Source organism: Eptesicus fuscus, chromosome 4 (assembly GCF_027574615.1).
Source record: "Eptesicus fuscus isolate TK198812 chromosome 4, DD_ASM_mEF_20220401, whole genome shotgun sequence".
NCBI classification, from domain to species: Eukaryota; Metazoa; Chordata; class Mammalia; order Chiroptera; family Vespertilionidae; genus Eptesicus; species Eptesicus fuscus.
This window is the reverse complement of record NC_072476.1, coordinates 13,553,963-13,578,018: the sequence shown is the minus strand read 5'-3', so window position 1 is coordinate 13,578,018 and position 24,056 is coordinate 13,553,963. Positions and strand designations below refer to the sequence as shown.

The 24,056-nt window shown below is 42.8% G+C and overlaps 1 protein-coding gene across 2 annotated transcripts in view; it reads left to right on the top strand.

Annotated features, from left to right (window-relative positions):
* ADCY9 (adenylate cyclase 9) overlaps positions 1-24,056 on the top strand; it is a 139,746-nt gene that overhangs the window by 95,295 nt on the left and 20,395 nt on the right. For both annotated transcript variants that reach the window (XM_054714673.1, XM_028145658.2), the window contains 3 exons: positions 1,874-2,064; positions 17,283-17,387; positions 18,315-18,532. In XM_054714673.1, the coding sequence (XP_054570648.1) occupies positions 1,874-2,064; positions 17,283-17,387; positions 18,315-18,532 (514 nt within the window). The remainder of the gene's footprint in view (positions 1-1,873; positions 2,065-17,282; positions 17,388-18,314; positions 18,533-24,056) is intronic.

Genomic DNA, 24,056 nt, shown 5'->3' with positions numbered 1-24,056 from the left:
ATTATTTATCTAAGTCTTCTGATTCCCACTGGGATTTAGCTATACTCAAGGATGTCTCTAGGTGTCTTAAGGACTCTTGCCAAATTCTTAGAAAGTTGATTTAAAAATATACACCGTAGAGTATTTTTATGAGGAGAGAGGAAATGAACAAAGATTAAGTGATTAAATGGTGGTGTAATTATAAAATGATTAAGGATTGATTGATTATTGATTAAATAGTCCCTAGGTTATTTGATTAATTGATTTAAAAACATTTATTAAATATATACTGAGTATAAGAAACCATGCAGGTTCAGCAGTGTAGACACATCACCTCTTGATCTATCTAGTATTTCCATGATGGCTTTTCATTACCGCCTTATGCTGGAGCTTAAGCTCTCCAAGACAGGCCCCTGTTTTGTTCTTAGTACAGGGTGGGGCAAAAGTAGGTTTACATTTGTTCGTATGGAAAATTAATAATACAAGAATAAGCTCTGTGTTTTCCGTACTTACAACTGTAAACCTACTTTTACCACCCTGTATAACATGCACCAGGCCTAAAATAAACCTTTATTGAATAAATTATAGTTACCCCCTTCAATACGTTTGCAGTCTGGTTAAATTTTAGTAAGGACCAGCAATGGATTTATTTAAATCAGATTCACTTCTGCCCTGGCTGGGTGGCTCAGTTCCTGGGAGCATCGTCCCATACACCAAAAGGTTGAGGGTTTGATTCCCAGTCAGGGCACTTACCTAGGTTGTGGATTTGATTTCCAGTCAGGGCATGTACTGGAGGCAACAGATTGATGTTTCTCTGTGACATCAATATCTGTCTCTCTCTCGCTCCCTTCCTCTCTCTAAAATCAATAAAACATATCCTTGGATGGGGTTTTTAAAAAAATGTTTTAAATAAGATTTGCTTCTTTTTTTCAGGAATTTGTTGAGTTCCGTCTGGAAAAGCTCCTCATTATTTCCCCAGCAGATAGTTCTGACTACCCAGAGCAGGGACCTACACGCCTGTTACAGCTGCTTAACAGTGTAGCATACATTAATGTGTTATCTCAGTCTTTAATGAGAATTGAAAGATGTAGGTTAATTGTCCACTTCACCAACTTTTTTATTTTTAATGAGGATTTTGTGAGAGGATAAAATTTGCGTAGACTGCAGCTGGATGAAAGCTGAATGTTTTTGCTATGAATATCTGGATCCAACAGAAAATAGATAGTTGATGAATTTTAATCAAGGGAGGTTTTAATTACCCCTGTGGGTGCATATTATGGTCTCACTTTTCATAGTAGTTTTGCCTATGTCAGGGGACGTAGGTAAAATGGTCCAACCTCTAAATCCCTTACGACTAACTAGACCTACCATTGTATATGTCAGTGACTGGTATTGAGAGATGAAAACAAACCCAGGAAGTACAGAGGGCCCACCATCATTTGGCTCTGCTGCTGTCACAAAGGAGAAATTTTTTTTAAATTTCTTTATTGATTAAGGTGTCACATATTTGTCCTCATCCCCCCATTTCCATCCCCCACCCCTCCCCACGGATGCCCCCACCCCTCTGTTGTCCTTAACCATTGGTTAGGCTTGTATGCATGCACACAAGTAAAGGAGGAATTTTTTAATGCTCATTTCAGCCCTCAAAGGTAAAATGTGCAGCCATCATTTAAAGAAAACATAATGGGAGTAAATGGTGTTGCTTGGAGGCAGATGTCCCCCTGAGGCTGCACATCTCTGAAAAGATGGAAGTCAGTAGTAAAATATGACATATTCACATTTTTCACTTTACTTTTAACTTTTCAGGAGCAGGTCCTGTACGGAGAGCAAGAACAGAGCTGTATTTCAACCAAAGGTGGTTTCAACCTGTGCTGACTGTAACTTTTATCCATAGGTTTGAAGACATACCTGATAGCGGGTAAGAGAGCGAAGGAGTCTCATTGCAGCTGTTCAGAGGCCTTGCTTTCTGGCTTTGAGGTCATTGACGGCTCACAGGTGTCCTCAGGTCCTAGGGCACAGGGGACAGCATCACCAGGGAGTGTCAGTGACTTGGCGCAGACTGTCAAAACCTTTGATAACCTTAAGGTTAGTTTTTTTTCCTATTTCTAAAATTTTATAATAATCTGTAGTACAACATGTAAAATAATAAACAGCCTTTGGGTCTGTTGCAGATGACTTGGAATGCCCTTCAATTTGGTTTTGTGATTCCCCCCCACCCCCATGTAGTATAAAAGAAGCAGCATTTTGCATTTTTAATATCTTTTCTTTTTTGACATATTCTGCACTTGCATTTTCTTTCTGCATTGCATAAAGGTGCTTCTCACTTGAGTTTATTATTTCCTTTTTCTGCGACCTAAGATGTCTTTGGGGATTTCTAAAAGCTAATGGTAAATGATAGTGAAGGTGATTCTCCTCACGTCTTGCTGGAGAGCTAGTTGGTCTCTTATTTCAGAGACCACTTTCTCAAGTATTTCTGTGTCTCCTGAAATGGAATGTTTTCTAATTATTTTAAATTTCGTTGGTGTGGGTGAACCGTGTGATGTAGCTAGCTGAAGGAGTGCAGGCTTGCCAAGAACATTATAGTATTTCATTATTGGAACAGAGATGTCCTGGTGGCTGTCGAGAAGTACCCGTTTCTGTCATAGTGAACTAAGGAATTAATGGGATGGACCTTGGGCACATGAACTCAGCCTAGGTTATGAGCTGGTCCTCAGTTTTCACATTTGACTTAGTTCTCCTACTTGTACCTCTTGTTTATTTTTACAGTTTAAATATTTGCCATATCCTTTTTTTTTTTTTTAAGAGAGTTAAAACATATATCCACTTCACTGTTTTGTGCTCTCAAATATTTACTTAATGATATATTGGTCAGGATGACGGACTCTTGTTATGGCTTTAATCCAGTCTGTTCCTTCTTATCCCCATTCATTAACAGATTTGAAAACTAGCTATGTTGGCATTTAAGCCTAACAGGCACCACACTGTGACAACCAGCTGGAGTATCCAGATTATTTCACTGTGTCAGAATCCACAGGACTGAGCACCAGTTACTTTGTGTGATTATTACATTCAGGTTTATTGACAGTACTCATATATCATTTCACTGTGTGCTTTGTTAACTTAGTGCAGGGTTTCTCAGCCTCAACACTATCAACATTTTGGGCCAGATAACTGTGACAGAGGCTGTCCTGTGCACTGTGAAATGTTGAACAGTGTCCCTGGCTTCTACCTACTAGGTGCCAGGAGCTCCCCCTCCTCCCATTGTGACAACTAAGACTGTCTCCAGCCATTGCCAATGTCCTTGAGGGGGTGGGGGGTAGGGGGGTGGGGGGTAAAATCACCCCAGGTATAGAGCCAGTGGGGTAGGTATTAGATCTTGTCTTCCCCGTACTCTCTGACACATGCATAACAGTTAATGTATCTGAAATTTCCTTGTTGCCTGTGCACTTTCAAAACCGCCTCTTTGCTGGGCTGATGTCTTGCAGCAGTCAGAAAGGAGCTCTGGGTGCATCGAGTGTCAGTGAGTGTGGCAGGGAAGAGTTGTGTCAGGGAGGGAGGAGCATAAGTATGGTTTCATTATCTGGGGAGAAACAATTTCCTCCAGGCTTCAACCTGAGCTGTAGTTAAGTAAACAAATAGAGCTCAAAGCCAAAAATAAATGATTTGTTGTATTTTAGATCTTGTGCATGTGAGTTTCTATCCATTAGGGAGTGCATTTGCTGACTTCAATTTTTAAAAAAAAAAAAAATCTGGATGGACAAAAACAATATATTTAGCATATTCTATTATCTTGTATAAGTTTTCCAAGTAATGATTGAAAGTTTTCTGAAAATCTTGTGATCTATTAAAATTGACCATGTTTGCCAAAGGAATTTGAACCAAAAAAAAAGATCTTTGGGTTCCTTCTGGAAGGGATAGAATTGGATCTTGAAATATAATTTCTGGGGTATTTTGATGGTGTTGGGGGGATCATAGGACACCGTGATTAGGGTTGTCCCAGAAAGTTAGAATTACAGTTGGAGTGGAAGGAGCAGGAAGAGATAGAAGACCTGGCCTTCTCTTCAGGCTTCACTTTGGGAAGTCTTTGCCACACTCTGTGAGTGCTTTATAAATTACTAGAGGCCCAGTGCACGGATTCATGCACCAGTGGGGTCCCTTGGCCTGGCCTGTGCCCTCTCGCAATCCAGGACCCCTCTGGGGATGTCAAATAGCTAATCCAGACAGGATGGTACCCGATCCAGATAGGAGGGAACCCAGTCCCTGCAGGCCCAATCCAGACAGGAGGAAGCTTGATCCCCACAGGCCCAATCCAGAAAGGAGGGAGCCTGATCCTGTGCATTGAGCATCTGTCCCCTGGTGGTCAGTGCATGTCATAGCAACCGGTTGTTTGGTCGTTTGGTCGCTTAGGCTTTTATATATATAGACTAGAGGCCTGGTGTATGATTCGTGCACCAGTGGGGTCCCTCAGCCTGGCCTGCAGGATTGGGCTAAAACTGGCTCTCCGACATCCTCTAAGGGGTCCCAGTGCACGATCGGGGCTGGGGAGGGACGCTGGAGGTTGGCCAGCGAGGAGGGACCACAGGCAGGCTCCAGGGCATGTCTGGCCCATCTCACTCAGTCCTGATCAGCCAGACCCCAGCAGCAAGCTAACCTACTGGTCAGAGTGTCTGCCCCCTGATGGTCAGTGTATGTCATAGCGAGCGGTTGAGTGGCCTTAGCATATCATTAGCATATTACGCTTTGATTGGTTGAACAGACGACTGGATGGCCAGACACTTAGCTTATTAGGCTTTTATTATCCTATAAAATCCTATATAATAAAAGTGTAATATGCAAATCGACCAAACAGTGGAATGACTGGTTGGTGGGAGGCGGGGCCAGCAAGCAGCTGACTCCAGGCCAGCTAAGGAGCATGCCACTGGGCAGAGAGAGGGGACAGGTGATGGGGGGGCAGTCGGCGGAGACCATCAGTGGCAGAGGGTCAAATGGGGGGGCGGGGCCAGCTGCTCACTGGCCAGCACCGTCTCCTGATTGGCCCACCGGATCACCTCCTGTAGAGGGAGGCCACTGACAGTGGTGGCGGGGCAATGGGGGGCAGGGCTGGCTGCTCGCCAGTTGGTGCCATCCCCTGATCAGCCCGCCCAGTCGCCTCCTGCAGAGGGAGGCCAAGCTGCGGCTTAGGCCCACTCCCCCCGGGGGAGCAGACCTAAGCTGTCAGTTGGACATCCCCTGAGGGCTCCCGGACTGCGAGAGGGCGCAGGCTGGGCTGAGGGACCCCCCTACCCCCAAGTGCACCAATTTTCGTGCACTGAGCCTCTAGTATAGGATAAGCACTGAGTAACTGAATGAATCAGTATGAGCTATCAGCCTAAACTTGAAAGGCAGAAAGCTGAGGTTTGCCTTAAAGATTACATAGATTATAATCTGACATATAAGACCTTCCATCAAGTAACAGTTTCTGAACAATAGAAATGTGAAATACCAGTTGCTTGCTCATACATTTTCTGAGGTTTTTCCTCTAAACTTGTTACTGCCTCATACATGTCATTGACTTATTGCCTTATATTGTCTGTACTATGATTAGATCTTCCCATTAGTTGGAATCACAGACTAGCTCCTCCTAATCCTTTTCAGGGTCTGTTACGCTTCCTGCCAACAGGCTTTGATCTCCTTTGTTGCTGCTCTCACCTCATCCAGCCAGAGTTAGCTCTCATGTAGGTTTGTCACAGACCCCACATTTTCCTCCTACTTTGGTGTAAGGCAGTGTTTCCTCTGTTCCCTTGAGCGGTACTTTCTCTGGATGGAAATTGGTGTCAAGTATAAAAAAAGTGTTCTGTGGTCAGGTAAATTTGGGAAGTTCCAGGTTAAACAACATTGAAAAGGTTTCTTTACTATAGGACTTCTCAGAGCCTTTAGTATGCTAATATGCATACAGTACTTCTGTCTCCAGAGATGGATGTGGTATGCAGCATTCTCAGGCCTCGCTGACCACAGATTTCTTTTTTTAAGCTGCACCTTTTAGAGAAATGCTTGTCTAGTGGAGGGAATTTCATGCAAGAAACAAGAAATTAGAGAAAAGGTGTTCAGTAAATATTCATCAAATGAATACACGCATATCTTGGTCCTGTTGCTCCTCTTACCTGCTGTGCTCATCACTTCTCTTTTCCATAAAACCTCCTCTTTTCCTTTTATAGGTCACCTCCATTGCAGTTTTTTATGACTCCTCTACCTAATAATGCTATAACATTATAGCTACAAAATACACAGTATTCAATGTTTGCCTTATGTTTGTTATATGCCTTCCTGTGAATTCTTTGAATGCAGGCAGGGCCCATGTGTTTAAAAAAAACTTATATTTTCCCCAAATGTCCAGATTATGCCTGGCATATAGTAGATAATGACAATTTTCTTTTGGCTTAAAATTTTAATTCTTAAGTGACACACAGGAAGATAGAACTCTGTAGAGGTAGCCTAAGAAGGACTAAGTTAAGAAGCCTGAGCAGAACTAAATAGAACCAAGGTAAATGTCTAGGAATCATTTGTTTTCCCTCCTGGCACACCTGTCCTATGTGTCAGTAAGTTACATCTTAGTACCTAGCTGAGAATTCTTATCTAACACTTCATAAAATAGTCTGAGTATTAGGATGTCCTACCAAGAAACTGTAGTCATGTCCAAGGACAAGGGCTTTGGTCCTGAGGTCATAGGTCAGAGAGAACCCTCTCACAACCAAGCATTGGCTTCTTGAGTGACTGGCAGTGAAAGTTTTTCATCAGGAAGCCTTGGCGTTGCAAAATGGGGAGCTGTGAGGTGCACTGCCAGCACCGTGGCACTCGGCTCTCTGAACCTGAGCTTCCAGAAACAGCCCTGGGATTTGGGATGGGGGGCGAGGAGCCACGCAGGGAGCCAGGCCCTGGCTGGTGTGGCTCAGGTGTTGTCCCATGCACTGACAGGTTGCCGGTTTGATTGCTACTCAGGGCACATGCCCAGGTTGTGGGCTTGATCCCTGGTGGAAGGCATGCAGGAGGTAACTGATCAATGTTCCTTTCTCACATAGATGTTTCTCTCCCCCTCTCCCTTCCTCTCTCTTAAAAAAAAAAAAAAAAAAGTGAGCCCAGGAAGGAGACAAGGGCTCTTCATGTCACAGTCATGGAAGGCCGCTTTAGTGCCATGGGAAGGGCCAGAACTCCACGTCAAGGTTGTTCTCAAAGCCTTGGATTTGGGACTGTGAGCAAGTCACTTCACTTCTCTAAGTCACAGTGAAATGATGATGATGAGGCAATCTCTCAGGGTTGTTGTGAAGGTTAACTGAAGTAATGCCCATGAATGCTAGGATTGTAGTAGATGCTCACGTAACACCAGGACATGCATTCGTTCACTCCATGTGGAGACATGGACAGTGACCGCGGTAGGAGGGAAGGACAGGAGGAGACATAGATACTGTGTTGATTTGCCCACAATGAGTCATTGTCTCGGGAAGATCTTTCCTTCTCAGCTTGTTCTGACTTGAGAGAGATTCTTCTGTTATTGCCCTTGGTGGTTGCTGTGGGGGATGTAACCACATCACAAATGTATAATTGGTGCAGGGACACTTGGCTTGCTTAGTGTGACCTCAGCTCTGCAGTGGAGGCCTGCTGCTCATTTGTCATGAAACTGTGGGTGATAGATCGAAACTACACATGCCAATCACAATAGCTGCTGTAATGTCTTTGTGAAGAACCAAGAAATGAAAACCAAAGGTGTGGGTGGTTTCTTTTTTATCACATCAGCCCTAAACAGTGAACCCTGTGAGCTGTGACAGCATCCTAGTGTATCTCTGAAAGACCTCACTGGCAATGCACCTGCTTGGCTGTCATTGTGAGTTTACCATAATCTATTATTCAGAACCCCAGGCCTGTGTGCTCACCAGGTGAAAGTTTCTACATGTTTACAGTCAGTAATGAGGCTGATGGTATGGATTTGTCCACATGGGGCAATTCAGAGAGGGCCTATCCTATTTTCAAAAGGGTTGTACTTTTCCCAGGAACCATCCTTCTGTGATAGTTGCCATGACTTTTTAATGGCTCTAAGTAAGTGATCACTTCTTTTATCTCCTTGTCATTTGTATTATTTGTATGTAAAATCATTATCAGTAGGCTCAACATGCTCAATTTGAGAAAGCAAAAGGCCTCTACTTTTTATTTTAATTCATTATAGGAATGGAAAAGGTAGTAGGTCTCTCTCTCTCTCTCTCTCTCTCTCTCTCTATATATATATATATGTTTATATATACACATATATACACATATGTATGTATATATGTATGTATACATATATAGCTTATAAATTATTATAAAGGGTGGTCTGAATTGATAGTGGTGATGGTTGGACAATTCTGTGAATATACTTTAACCATTGAATTATGCACTTTAGATGGGTGAATTGTATGGCATGTTAATTATATCTCAGTAAAGCAGTTATAAGAGTAAATAGTAGTTTAACTGCTGGCTTTGAAATATGGATATAAAGTAAGTTTTTTTAAAAAGGACTTTTCATGTTTTATCTATATTTTTAGTTGTGTGTGTGTTTCCTTCAGTTAGGAGAAAGCACATCCTATATAATAAAACCCTAATATGCAAATCGACTGAATGGCAGAAAGACTGGTCACTATGATATGCACTGACCACCAGGGGAGAGATGCTCAAAGCAGGAGCTGCCCCTTAGTGGTCAGTGCGTTCCCACAGGGGGAGCGCTGCTCATTCAGAAGCTGGGCTCACAACTGGGAAGCGCAGCAGGGGTGGCGGGAGCCTCCCCAGCCTCCACCGCAGTGCTAAGGACCCCTCGGGGGATGTCCGACTGCCAGCTTAGGCCCGCTCCCCCGAGGGGTCCTGGACTGTGAGAGGGTGCAGGCTGGGCTGAGGGCCTGCCTCCCCATGCACGAATGTCGTGCACCAGGCCTCTAGTCACATATAAATGGGCAGAATACATGTAGAAGGAATGAGTGAAAGAGAATCCAATTAGAACATCACAGTAATAAATGCTTCAGGCAAGATCCATCAATGAACTCTAAAATTAGTGGGCATAAGTTTAAGGAGAAATGGGATATATGCACAGCCCCCAAGCATCTCCTCCCCCATCCTCCACCAGATATTCATTATAAAGGGAATAATAGTAACTTGCAGTGGAAAATCTTATAGCCTCCCTCCTCACCATATGATGAAGGTAGCATCCTATATAATAAAAGGCTAATATGCAAATCAACCGAACGGCAGAATGACCTGTCACTATGATGCACACTGACAACCAGGGAGCAGATGCTCAATGCAGGAGCTGCCCCCTGGTGGTCAGTGCATTCCCACAGGGGAGCACTGCTCATCCAGAACCTGCGCTCATGGCTGATGAGCGCAGCGGCGGTGGTGGGAGCCTCTCCTGCCTCTGCAGCAGTGCTAAGGATGTCCAACTGCCAGCTTAGGCCCTCTCCCCATGGGGATTGGACCTAAGCTGGCAGTTGGACATCCCCCAAGGGCTCCCAGACTGTGAGAGAGTGCAGGCCAGGCTGAGAGACGCCCCCCCCCCCCCCCCAGTGCATGAATTTCTTGCACAGGCCTCTAGTGATTAATAAGATTCATGGTATCTTGTGCCCCCTGATGTGAGGTGCTGAGAAGGGCACATCACCTTTTTGGAGTTCTTCCTCAAATCCTAAACCTCAGTCAACCATGTGAAAGCATCAGACAAATCCAAATTCAAGGGCAGTCTACAAAATACTTGACCAAGGTACTTCAGAAATGACAAGATCATCGATGACAAGGGAAGATAGGACCTGCCAGAGACTGGAGAAGACTAAGGAGAAATAAAAATTAAATGCAGCATGGGATCCCAGTAATAAAATCATTATGAATAGGCTCAGCCAACTCAATTTGAGGAAGCAACTGGCTCTATTTGAGAAATAGGGCATTGGGAGAGGGGTACCTGAAAACTCTGAATAAAGTCTGTAGTTATGAAATGAAAAGGGAAGATAGGTAAGTCCAGCATCATTTGATGGGCAGAATCAGGTAGTGAGGTATTGGACATAAATGAAATTTCTCAAAATATTAAATTCTTTCTTTTCCTGACTTTTTTATGGAATATTTCCACAACATGATAACAATATTCTTGCCTTATCAGCCTCAACTATTAAATTCAGTAGCTACTTAGGACTCAGGAACCTGAGTAGGGTTCCATGACGTTGAGATCCTGTGCCTGATTTTCACAGGTTTTTGTTTTGTTTGTGGTTTTGCCTCCAGTATTCTCAGGCTGTCCGCTTCCTGTTCTTAAAGCTTCTGGGTTGCCTTTCCTTTTCTATAACAATTACTGCTTCCATTTTCCTCCAATATTTTGCAGCTATTTTTTCTCTGGTATTTTATTAACAGAAATCACATCTGCACCGGCCCGCCAGTGGCATGTAGTAGCTCACATTACAGGTGGTTCCGTTCACTTGGAGATGTCATGTATGCATGGCTGGGATTAAGCTTCTGCTACCTGGCCTTAAACTCCCGCTATCATTTTCTAACTGTGTGACTTTGGCCAGTCCCTTCTCTTCTCTGCCTCAGTTTCTTCCCGTATAAAATGGGCTAATCATAGTGTCGGCTTCATAGGTGCTTATGAGGACTAAAATAAACTGATATGGGGCCTCAGTAAGCTGTATTTGCTATTACAATTGCATGTTCCTGTCTGCCATGTTCAACCTGAACTTATTTTTTAAAATCCTCCCCTGAGGATATTTTTTTCCATTGCTTTTTTAGAGAGAGTGGAAGGAAAGAAGGAATGAAGGGAGGGAGAGAGAGAGAGAAACATTGATGTGAGAGAGACATATTGACTGGTTGCCTCCTGCATGAACCCTGACTGGGGCTGAGGATTGAACCTGTAACCCAGGTACGTGCCCTTGGCCAGGAATCAAACCCACAACCCTTTCGTGCATGGGCTGACGCTCTAACCACTTAGCAACACCAGCCAGGGCTCAACCAGAATTTTTAGTTTGGCGAGTAAGGGGTGCTTCTGGTCACAGGACAGTTTGCCAAACAGTCATACTCAGCAGACTAAATAGGCAAAGCCAGGGCTTTTCTGATGTTTCCTCCTCGGTTCTCAGAAAAGAGGTTTCCCTGCTCCCTCCCTTGACAGTTATGAAAAAGAACAGCTGTTAGCTTAGAAACGATTTATCTTTTGAAGAGAGATAGCCTTGAAGAAAAACGATTTTATAGCTCTGTGCCATATACTCTGAACAGATTGTAGGGTGCATGCATTGAAATGTGTTAAAAAAACAAATGCAAATGCACCCAAGTGTGTCAGAAAAATAGTTATAATCTTCCCTTTGAGCTTACGTCCATGTTGGGGGAAGGAACACAGATAATCTGGGAAAATGCAGAGCTTGCTCTTGGGTGTTCTCCAAAGGGATCTCGGGTTTCCCAGGCAATAGCCAGCCTACTCTTTGGCCCATGATGTACTCTGTGAGGGGACCTTAGCTGCTCTTGATGAAGCTTCCCTTGGTGCCAGTGTGGCAATAGTGCCACTTAAAAGAACCAGGATGTGGCCCTAACCAGTTTGGCTCAGTGGATAGAGCGTCGGTCTACAGACTGAGGGGTCCTGGGTTTGATTCCGGTCAAGGGCATGTACCTTGGTTGTGGGCACATCCCCAGTAGGGGGTGTGCAGGAGGCAGCTGATCGATGTTTTTATCTCAACAATGTTTCTAACTCTCTCTCTCTCCCTTCTTCTCTGTAAAAAAATCAATAAATTATATTAAAAATAAATAAAATATAATAAAATAATATTTTTTAAAAAGAACCAGGATGTGGTCCTAACTGCCTTGGTCACTTCAGAGAATGAGGCAGAGGAGATCAGAGTGCTAGAATTATTCCTCGGTCCTCTGTGTGCCAGGAAAGGAGGCCAGAGAGAGGCTGATGGTGGTCGGGTCACAGCACTGCACTCTGGCCCCCACTGTTGGTAAACCTTTGAATATTATGAGGATTAATTGGGATCAAGTACAGGAGGTTGCAGACATCACCTGGATAAGGGCCTGGTTATCATTCACTGACGTGCCCTCTGCACAGCGGCGTTTCTTTATCATAGCACCTGCTATCATGACAACAGTGCTCTTTACCTAACGTGCTTGCCACCATGCTTACCTGCGAGTCAGACGTGCCTCTCAAGGCACAAGATATCCCAGGTAGTTAGTTTCCCAGCTTGGAAATGCTTCCCAGTGAGGGCTACTCAGGGATGGAGTTACTGGCAGCGGCAAAGGGGGAGAAATGGACATTTCATGGGTTGGTGGACATTTCGCAGAGGTGTCTGGGTGCTTAGCAATAAGCAGTTTGTGAGATGCTTTAACTCAATTAAAATGAACCTGTAAATACTTAAAGGAAAACGGCTGTTGCCGATGAAGGGAAGCAAACCCACATACCCGTTGCATGGTGGAGCCCTCCTCACGCAGAAGGCGCTCTCCCCACAGAGCAGAAAGGGATGTTGAGATATGAGAATGTCTCCATCAGGACGGATGGATTTCTTGAAGATTTTTCATTTTATTTCTTTTAAAGTGTTCATCAAACCTCCTTCCCCAAAGGAAAATAGCTGAAGAAGAAATAGAACGACAAAGAGCAACATTTTCAAAGCAAGTGCAAAATTGGTTCTCCTGCCCAACCCCAGTCCCACTTTGTGGGCAAAGCTGCTGTGGGACTGCAGAGTGAGCAGTGAGCACTGTCTGGGCCATTCGGAGCCCAGTCATAGGTCACCTGGATAAGGGCCTGGTTATCATTCACTGGCGTGTCTCCTCTACTGCTTCCCACGTGACCCTGACGGGCCCCCAGACCTCCCTGAGTGCAGACTCCTAGACCATTTATGAACATTTGGCTCTGACAGTGTATGTCTCTGCCTTTGCTCCGTGAGGTTCTTTTGTGGGCAGCTCTACAAGATCTTACCTCCGTATTAGAACATTTTATCACAGTAGAGTACAGGCCACATATCCTCTCTTTGTCAAAGGGATGTGACTTGGACTTGCCTATCTGTGAAGACCACTGCTCCAGGCTCCCTGGAGATTAGCTGGTCCCCATGGGCACTCCCAGTTTCCACTAGCCTTCCAACCCCTTTGCAGCCAAGACCTTCATAGAAAGGGTGCTGAATCTGAGTTGTGTGGCCTTGATTCCTATCAAGGGGATCCTCTGTGAAGGGTGTGTGCCCTTTGATGGTCACTGTTGTATAAATGCATAAAACATCTTTTTTTTTTTATTGATTTCAGAGAGGAAGGGAGAGGGAGAAAGAGATAGAAACATTTATGATGATAGAGAATCATTGATTAGCTGCCTCCTGCACTCCCCCTACTGGGGATTGGGCTGGCATGTGCCCTTGCCTGGAATCGAACCTGGGACCCTTCAGTCCACAGGCCAACACTCTATCCCCTGAGCCAAACCAGCCAGGGCCATAAAACATCTTATATACGTAACACTAGTGTGCTATGGGAATTCCTAAGAAACAGATGGCCTGTTTTAAAGTGCAACAGGTGTACTTGAAGAGGGAAAAATACTTAGAAACAACTGATGTCAAGAAATACCTAAAAAAGAAATGACTACGCAAGAGCAGATACCAAGGATGGCTGTTTGTGATCAAGGACATTAAATTACCAGATGAACTGTCTTTATAACCAGAAAGGATAGTGGCCAGAAGTTTTAATATTAAGTACCAACATTTGTTGAATACTCACTAACACATCAAGCATTGTGCAGAGCCAAGCTGTGATAAATGCATGCACATCTCCACTTGTCCAACCCTCACCCATGGCAGACATCACAAGTCAATCTCAATTCTCCTCCTGTTGGGCCAGCACATGGCCTCATCATACTCAATTCACTATTCTAGGAAGTCAGTCTCATGGGATTAGTCAGTGTACAAAAACCAAGCTGATTTAAAACACCTCCGACATGCTTTACTTGTATTGACTCATTTTGCCCTTATAATAATTCTTCAGGGTAGATACAATTCCTTTTTACCAAGGAGGAAAATGAGACTTGGAGAGGATCTCTATTAAGTGGTAGAAGCAGGATTCAGTTTAATTTCAAAGCCAGTACCTTTAATCACTGTTACGCTACTTCTCTAGTCTTAATGTTTAAAGAGTGGTCAGAGAAGTAGCTGTTTATACTCTTTCAGCGTGTCTTTACGAGATTGGTGAATCCCTGGACCTTAAGGGTTTGACTCATTCTCTCAAACCGTTCCCATACTCCAAGCTGTATCCACTCCACCCCCAGGCCTGCTTGGCTCCTGAAAAGGCTGGTGTTTCCCTAGAGAAGCAAGCCTGCCACCACCGAAATCAATTACTTCCATTACCTGCTAGGGGGCACCCATAGGACCGTGCTGCATGTGTCTTGGGCACATTTGCTTCATTCCTCCCTTGGGGGCTGGGAGGGTCACTGTGTGTGTGTGTGTGTGTGTGTGTGTGTGTGTGTGTGTGTGAGTGATGGGCTGGGGGGAGAGATTGGATTTTGTTATATGAGAAGATCAGTGGCCCCATTGGTAAAATGTTTTGAAGTTTAACTCAGACGATACCAAGATGTGCTTTAAAATAATTTTATAGTTAAGTATTGACAATTAGAACATTTTACCCCTGTTAATAATGTCAGTTTTTAAAGAGCTATAAGCAGTTTTACCTAGGTGCTACTGTTTGTTCAGGTATGTTAGTTAATGGTTTGGCCAGCTCTTTTGGCATGTATATTTTCATTTTTTGATGAATACAAATGTCCAAACTTAGATTGTGCATTATATAAGATTCCCAAATTACACATCTCTTTAGCATCTTTGTTTCTTTTATTTAATACAGTGTGGGCCTGAACTCTAACTTGAGATGTGATGACACTTATTTTAAAGTTTTGAAATAATATCTAGCCTCCTACAATGTATTCCAATGCTATGCAAGGACATTTTTTGAGTCCTAATAAATCTTTGCTGCTAAATCTGTCTCCTCTACTGGAAACAGTTAGTTGCTATCTCAATGACACTTCCTAGTTTAATGGATCACATCCTATATAATATAAGGCTAATATGCAAATCGACTGAATGGCAAAACAACCAGTCGCTATGATGCGCACTGACCACCATGGGGCAGATGCTAAATGCAGGAGCTGCCCCCTGGTGGTCAGTGCGCTCCCATAGGGGGAGCTCTGCTCAGCCAGAACCTAGGCTCATGTCTGGCTAGTGCAGCAGCGGTGGCGGGAGCCTCTCCTGCTTCTGTAGCAGCGCTTAAGATGTCCAACTGCCGGCTTAGGCCTGCTCATGGGGAGCAGGCCTAACCCGGCAGTCAGACATCCCATGAGGGCTCCCGGACTGCAAGAGGGCCCCTCCCCCACAAGTGCACGAATTTCATGCACCGGACCTCTAGTCCCACCTAATAAAATAGTAATATGCAAATTGACCGCACCTTCGCTATGCCCAAGCCACGCCCACCAGCCAATCAGGGCGAGTATGCAAATTACCCAACAAAGATGGCGGTTAATTTGCATACATTGAGGGAGGGAGGAGTGAAGACTGAAGACAACTTAGAAGGAAGAGGGAGGAAAAGGGAAAGCAAGGTGGCTGCCAGAGGGAAAGCCCGGGCAGGGCGGAGCGGGGTGGAACGGGGCAGAACAGGGCGGGCGGCAGTGGCGAGCGGGTGCAGGCGCGGTGGCCGCAACAGCCGCTTGCAGGATTTTCCTGCAAATGGGCTACTAGTTAATAATAATAGTAAATTTATTGAGAGCCAGAGATGATGTTAGGCTAACTACATACATATCCATTAAATCCTTACCACGTATCTTCAAGAAAAGTGTTATCGCTCTCTTTTTATAGATGAGATAACTGAGGTGAGTGATTTGAACAAGGCCATCTAAAACAATAAGGATTTGAGGTGGGATTTGAACCCTGGTTTATGAGAGATGAAAGCCTTGCTGCCCTTTCTACTCTACCTGTCAGGGTTGTCTTGCCTTTCCTTTTCCAGGTCAGCTAATTTCTGTAAGCTTTTTAGAATCCTAGGTCTATAAATAGGTCCCTCTGAATATTCAGTCTATTTTATAGGAACAGCTCACTATCACATGTAGCTCATAGACCTTGGCTTAGTACCCTCATATAGGATAATGTTCAATAGCAGCTTTATTAAGATATGATTCACATACCAAGAAACTTACCCTTTGAAGTGTACCGTTTGGTGCTTTTTAGTATATTTGCAAAGTTGTACAACCATTACCACAATCAAGTTTAGAACATTTTCGTCACCTCCTAAAAGAAGCCTCATGTCCATGAGATCACTATCCATTCCTTTATCCCTCTCCCCCCTGTCAACACCCAATCTCCTTTGCATCTCTGTGGATTTGCCTTTTCTGAACATTTTATATGGATGGAATCATACAGTATGTGGCTTTTTGTGTCTGGCTTCTTTCACTGAGTGTAATGTTTTCAAGGTTCATCATGTTGTAGCCTGAGTCAGTACTTCATTCCTTTTGTTTAATTAATCCTCACCCAAGGATATTTTTCCTATTTGATTTTTAGGGAGAGTGGAAGGGAGGGAAGGAGGAGGCGAGAGAAACAACTATGTGAGAGAGACACATTGATTGTTTGCATTCCACACGCACCCCAACAGGGGCCCGGGATTGAACCTGCATCCCAGGCACATGCCCTTGACTGGGAATTGAACCCGTGGCCCTTTGATGCGAGGGCCAATGCTCCAACCACTGAGCAGCACCTGCCAGGACAATACGTCATTCCTTTTGATGGCTGAGTAATATATTCCATTGTATGGGTAGACAACATTTTATTGATCCATTCATCTGTTAATGGACATTTGAGTTGTTTATACTTCTTGGCTGTTATGAAACATTCATGTGCAGGTCCTTGTGTAGATGTGTTTCCATTTTCACTTTGCCAGTTTGTCTTTAACTCATCCTGGTGTGGTTCAGTAAGCCTTTCATTTGGTTACAACCATTCTATGTGACAGCAAATTGCAACAATAGAGGAGTGTTTTTGTTTGTTTGTTTGTTTTGTTTTGTTTTTTATATATATTTTTTATTGATTTCAGAGAGGAAGGAAGAGGGAGAGAGAGATAGAAACATCAATGATGAGAGAGAATCACTGATCAGCTGCCTCCTGCAAGCCCCCCACTGGGGATCAAGCCCACAACCTGGGCATGTGCCCTTGACCAGATCGAACCTGGGACCTTTCAGTTCGCAGGCCGACACTCTATCCACTGAACCAAACTGGCTAGGGCATAGAGGACTGTTTGAATTATATATTGTGGTCATGTTCTCTTGGTGAGTTCCTATGGTCTGTTTTTTCTTGTAGACCTGCCCTTCATGCAAAATTACATTTGCTCCCAAATCGGAAGCTGGTGCAGAAGAAGGAGCAATGCAAAATGGCTGTCAGGAGGAGCATAAAAATAAAAACAAGGTAACAAGCTCCTGGCTGTCATACCTGTCAGTTCTTCTCTGGTGCATCCACCTGAGATGATACTCCTGTTGTCCACTTCTCGGTTCTGGGAATACTTCCTCTTAGGTGACCCATTCCATACCTTCTAGTCCTTTTGGGTTTTGATCAGACCAGTAAAGAACAGGAATGAGTCAGAACTAATCCCTGAGAAGTAATCAGATGCTGAACTGAATGGGATCCCTAATGGGCAATAAGAGTTTAAAGACATGTGGATTAGAGAATTAGGGAAGGTTTGTGGGGCTGAAAGTTGGATTCAACATATGGTGGACTGTGGGTTTGCAGAGAGAAGAGGGGACTTCAGGATAAGAGACACATCATGGAGAGGGGCTTGGGATTAGGGACAGCAGCAAGGAAGCTGCCAGAGAAACCTCCTTGGAACCAGAGCCAGGACTGGAGCGGAAATCAGATTAGAGAGCTGTGAAGGCTGGCCCTCCAGGCAGCCTACTTGGTCATCCTCCACCCTCATGTCATCTGCCCATGGATTGTGCCACACTAGGTCCGTCTGTGTTGCAGACAGGCAGTCACCCTTTCCTAAGCTACAGCCCATATGGGTTTTCTTTCTCTGGATCCACCCTTGCACTTCTCCCAAACCTTCCCCATAGCCCTCTGGAACCCTGGTTCGGTGGTCAGCAAACTGAGAGCCTCACCTCCCCCCGCCACCCCCACCCCCACCGCTGGTTGCCTGAACGCCTGGAGTTGCAATTTGACAAATCAGGGGGATAGGGAGAAGCAGATGGGCGGCGAGGTTGAGAGTTTGGATTGGGACCGAGATTTGAAGGTGCGGCGTGCAGTGCAGTGAGACCCCAGGGAAGCAGAGGGGTTCAGTGGAATAGCATGCTGCACACCCACGGGTCACCTTTGTGTCTGCTTCCCTCTGTCTTGAGGCAGGTTTCTGGAGGACATAATTCCAAAACACAGAACGGACTCCTGAGCCCTCCCCAAGAGGAGAAGCTCACCAACAGCCAGACGTCCCTGTGTGAGATCTTACAGGAAAAGGGAAGGTGGACAGGTGTCAGCTTGGACCAGTCTGCTCTCCTTCCACTGAGACTCAAGAACATCCGGGAGAAAACAGACGCCCACTTTGTTGATGTGATCAAAGAAGACAGGTAAGAGTGGAGCTATGGGAATTGAAGTAAAGTTTGCAGATAGAAGCCTCTCCCTTTCTCTAAATTACCTTATCTACCATGTGTTGTCAATATATCACTTTACTTTGAAATAATTTGAAACTTACAGAAACATTGCATGAATAATACAAAGAATTCTCTTTATACCCTTTTCCTGATTTTTCTAACTTTTAACATTTTACTGTTTGTTTTAGTCTCCTCTCTCTCTCTCCTTCTTTCTTTCTCTATAAAATTTATAATTTTTTTCTGGACCACTTGACAGTAAGTTGAATACATCATTCTCTTTACTCCTTAATACTATATTTCCTAAAAATAAAGATGTTCTTTCATATAATCATAGTTATCAAATTTGGTAAATTTGGCATTGTTGTGATATTTTATATCTATAGTCCATATTCCAGTGTTGTTGTTTTTTTATCAAAATGAGATTTTTGAGAGAGAGAGAGAGAGAGAGAGAGAGAAATATTAATTGTACATGCCCCAACTGGGGATCAAACTTGCAACCTAGGTATGGCCCTGACCAGAAATAGAAGTCACAACCTTTTGGTATACCGGACTCACTCCAACTAACTGAGCCACCCGGCCAGAGCTCCAGTTTTGTCAGTTGATAGCACTTCCTTTTTCTTTAGCACAGGATTCTGTCCTGGGTCACAGGTTTCATTATGCAGTGGCATGCCTCTTGAGTCTTTTTAAATCTCAGGCAGTTCCTCAGCCATTCAGTGTCGTTTATGATGTTGGCTTTTTTTTTTAAAGTGCAGGCCTGGTTCTTTAAAGTGCAGGCCTGGTTCATAAAATATTCCAAAAGTTGAATTTGTGTGACGTTTCCTCATGATTACATTCAGGCTGGGCAGATATTACAGAAGGGGTGTGTCCTTCTCAGGTGTCACATCTAAACGCTCCCAGTGTCCATCTGTCCTTCATCTGGTAATTTTGATCAACCAGACAAGTGTGTTTTAGACTTTTCCGATTACAGTTATGATTTTCTTGTTGTGACTAATAAGCTGTCTGTGGAAAGACACTTTATTATCAGGTAAATATCACATTCCTCGTCAAACTCCCCTAGGTTTAATCTCCGTGGATGGTTCTTGCCTATAACAGTCTTTACTGTGATGGTTTAGAATAGTGATTTTCCTGCTCCAGCACCAACTGCACAGGTATCATTTGGGGTCTAGCATTCCACTGTAAAGAAGAGCCCCTCCCACTTATTCCTTTGTCTACCCATATATTATCAATCCGAACTCATGGAGTTCTGTTCTACTTAACAGGGTATAGTTCACCACTGTCCTTATTCTAGTTTGATGCTCTGATTGTACCAAATCTGGCCCTGTGGGAACCCCCCTTTTGGCATGACTCTATCACTTATTTTGAGCAATTTCTTACATTCTGTCTACCATGGCAATTTTCAACTGGTGTGCTATGAGAATTTTTAAAACATGCAATACCTGACTATTGAGTCAGGGGCACTGACCTCTTTTCCCTTAGGTTGTCAAAAAAAAAAAAAAAATGACAACACCAACACAATAGCCGTCCAGTGTGAATGAATCAAAGTTATACCTTTTTATTTGTCAATTGGCAAAACTATGATGTATTTCTTGGTGTGCTGCAGAATGATAGTAATCAGTTTATGTGTGCCATGCGATGAGGAAGGTTGAAAATCGCTGGTCTAGCACGGCGGGCTATATTCCAGACTTGTTTTGTATCTTCCCTGCCCCCACTCAGGAATCAGATGTTTCTCAAAAGAGCCCTCACTCCTTTTAGTGAAGAATGGCATTTAGATATGTTAGTTACCAATGCCTAACTTAATGTCATCATGGTCAAAGACATACTTTCAGTGATTTCAGTACTTTACATTTATTGATTCTTGGTTTATAGCCTCGCATGTGGTCTTTTTTTGGTGAACATACCTTTGCACTTGAAAAGAATTGGAAAATATAAATAGACCAATCAGTAGTGAGGAAATTGAAACAACCATCAAAAACCTCCCAAAAAACAAAAGTCCAGGAACAGATGGCTTCACTATTGAATTCTACCAAATGTTCAAAGATTTAAAACCTATCCTTTTCAAACTCTTCCAAAAAATTGAAGAAGAGGCAATACTTCCTAACGTATTCTATGAGGCCAGTATAACCCTGATATCAAAATCTGGCAAAGATAACACACACAAAAAGAAAATTACAGACCAGTATCTCTGATGAATAGAGATGCAAAAATCCTAAACAAAATACTAGCAAATCTAAGATAACAGTACATAAAAAAAAAAAAATACATCATGATCAAGTGGGGTTCATTCCAGGGGCACAAGGATGATTCAAGATATGCAAATCAATGTAATACACCACATTAACAAAAGAAAGGATAAAAATCACATGATCTTATCAATAGATGCCTAAAAGCATTTGATAAGATACAATATCCATTTATGATTAAAACACTTAATAAAATGAGAAAATACCTCAAAATAATAAAGGCCATATATGATAAACCCTCAGCTAATATCATACTCAAGGATGAAAAACTGAAAGTTTTTCCTCTAAAATCAAAAACAAGACAAGGATGCCCACTCTCACCACTCTAATTCAACATAGTGCTAGAAGTCCTAGCCAGAGCAATATGGCAAGAGAAATAAATAAAAGGCATCCAAATAGGGGGAAAAACTGCCACTTTTTGCGGACGACATGATTCTGTATATAGAAAACTCTAAATATTCCACAAAAAAACTATTAGAAACAATAAACAAATACAGCCAAGTTTCAGGACACAAATTTGATGTGCAAAAATCCATTGACTTCCTGTATACTAACAACAAAACTTCAGAAAAAGAAATGGAAAAACCACATGTTTTTCTCACATTGATGTTTCTCTCAGTCTTTCCCTTTCCCTTTCACTCTCCCTAAAAATCAATGGGAAAATATCCTCGAGTGAGGATTAACAACAAAAACAACAAAAAGAAAGCCTTAGCCAGTTTGGCTCAGTGGATAGAGTGTTGGCCTGCAAACCAAAGGGTCCTGGATTTGATTCTGGTCAAGAGCACATACCTTGGTTGCAGGCTGTCCCTGACCTGGGCCCTGGTCTGTGCTCATGCAGGAGGCTACCAATCAATGTGTTTCTCTCACATCAAAGTTTCTGTCTTTCCCTCTCTCTTCCACTCTCTCTAAAAATGAATGGGGAAAAAAAAAACACCAATTCCTTTTGCAATTGCAACCAAAAGAATAAAATACCTGGGAATAAACTTAACAAAAAATGTGAAAGACCTATATGCTGAAAATTACAAAGCATTATTAAAAGAGACAGAAAAAGACACCGCAAAATGGAAAAATATTTTGTGTTCATGGATTGGAAGAATCAACATAGTTAAAATGGCCATATTTCCCAAATCAATATACTGATTTAATGCAATCCCCATCAAAATCCCAATGTCATTTTTTTTAAAGAAATAGAACGAAAAATCATCAGATTTGTATGGAACCAGCAAAGACCCCAAATAGCCAGAGCAATCCTGAGAAAAAAGAACAAAGCTGGTGGCATCACACTACCTGACTTCAAATTATACTACAGAGCTACAATAATCAAAACAGTGTGGTACTGGCAGAGAAACCGACACACAGGTCAATAGAATAGAAAGCCCCGCTATAAAACCACAAGTATATGGATAGATAATTTTCGACAAAGGAGTTAGGAACACACATGGAATAAAGATAGTCTCTTCCATAAATGGTGCTGTGAAAACTGGAAAGCCACGTGCAAACGAATGAAACTGGATTACAGTTTGTCCCCATGTACAAAAATTAATTTAAAATGGATCCAAGACCCAGACCCAAAACAATAAGTTACATAGAAGAAAATATAGATACTAAACTTATGGACCTGGGTCTTAGAGAACGTTTTATGAACTTGACCCCAAAGCAAGGGAAGTAAAGGCAAAAATAAATGAATGGGACCATATCAAATTAAAAAGTTCCTGCACAGCAAAAGAAACTGACAACAAAACAAAGAGGCAGCCAACTAGATGGGAAATGATATTTGCAAAACGTAGCTCTGACAAAGGTTCAATTTCCAAAATATATAAAGAATTCATAAAACTCAACACCAAACAAAAACAACCTAATCAAAAAGTGGGTAGAGGACCTGAAAATATGCCTCTCCCAAGAATACATATGAACAACCAGTAGATATATGAAAAGATGTTCAACCTCACTGGCAATTAGGAAAATGCAAATCAAAACTACAATGAGATACCACCTTGCCCCTGTTAGAATGGCCATTATCAATAGGACAAACAATAACAAGTGTTGGAGAGGTTGTCGAAAAAAGGAAACCATCATTCACTGCTGGTGGGAATGTAGACTGGTACAATCACTATGGAAAGTAGTCTGGCAGTTCCTCAAAAGATTAAGATTAGAGCTACCATATGACCCAGCAATCCCTCTTCTGGGTATATACCTGAAAAACTCAAAATCATGTATTTTGCAAAGATATATGCACCCCTGTGTTCATTGCAACATTATTCATAGTGTCCAAGACATGGAAACAACCAAAGTACCCTATGATAGAGGACTGAGTAAAGAAGATGTGGTACATATATGTAATGGGGTACTACTCAGCCATAGGAAAGGATGAAATAGCACCATTTGCAACAACATGGATGGACCTTGAGAACATTATGCGAAGTGAAATAAGTCAATCAGGAAAAGCTAAGAACTATATGATTTCACTCATATGTGGGATACAAAACGAACTCATAAACACAAACAGCATTGTGGTGATTGCCAGGGGGAAGGGTTGGGCGGGGATTGGGGGGGTCCTAATATAAGATGACAGGAGAAGATTGGACTTTGGGTGGTGAGCACACGGTGCAATATACAGATCTTGTAACATAGAAACCCACACCTGAAACCTATATGTTCATGTTGACCAATGTCACGCCAATCCAATAAAATTTTTAAAGGCAAAAAAGGGAGTCCACTCAGTTGCAAAGAAAGGAGGAGGCATATGTACAGTGAACTCTGCTGTGTGACAGGCACATGCTAGGCACTTTACCTATTCCATCTGATTTAATTCTAGTAGTTATTATATAAGGGAGAGAGACTACACCCATAGCTGTATTTGCCTTCTGAAACCATGTTAACATTTAAAAAAAAAAGTATAGCAATTTTCTGCAATAGAAAAAGGATATTAACTATTTGCTGGCAATCCATAAAAGAATGAGTCACATAAAACAGGTTTCATTTCTCTGCTATCAAAGTCATTGAGTGTTATCATTTTTCAGGTTTCACAACCAATCTGCATTTGTGACAGTGGCATCAAAATTACACTAACTGTAATCACAATTTTGTGATAACAATCTGTTAGCTTTCTTTGATGGTGGTGATTACTGTCGGTACTCTGAATGACAGGACAGGCGGCTCCGAATTATGTTTTCATTGGAAGCCTTCAGATTTACCTAAGTGCTCTCCATACAGGGATTTGCTGGTCCTTCAGAAGATGGTTTCCTAGAACAAAAAATCTG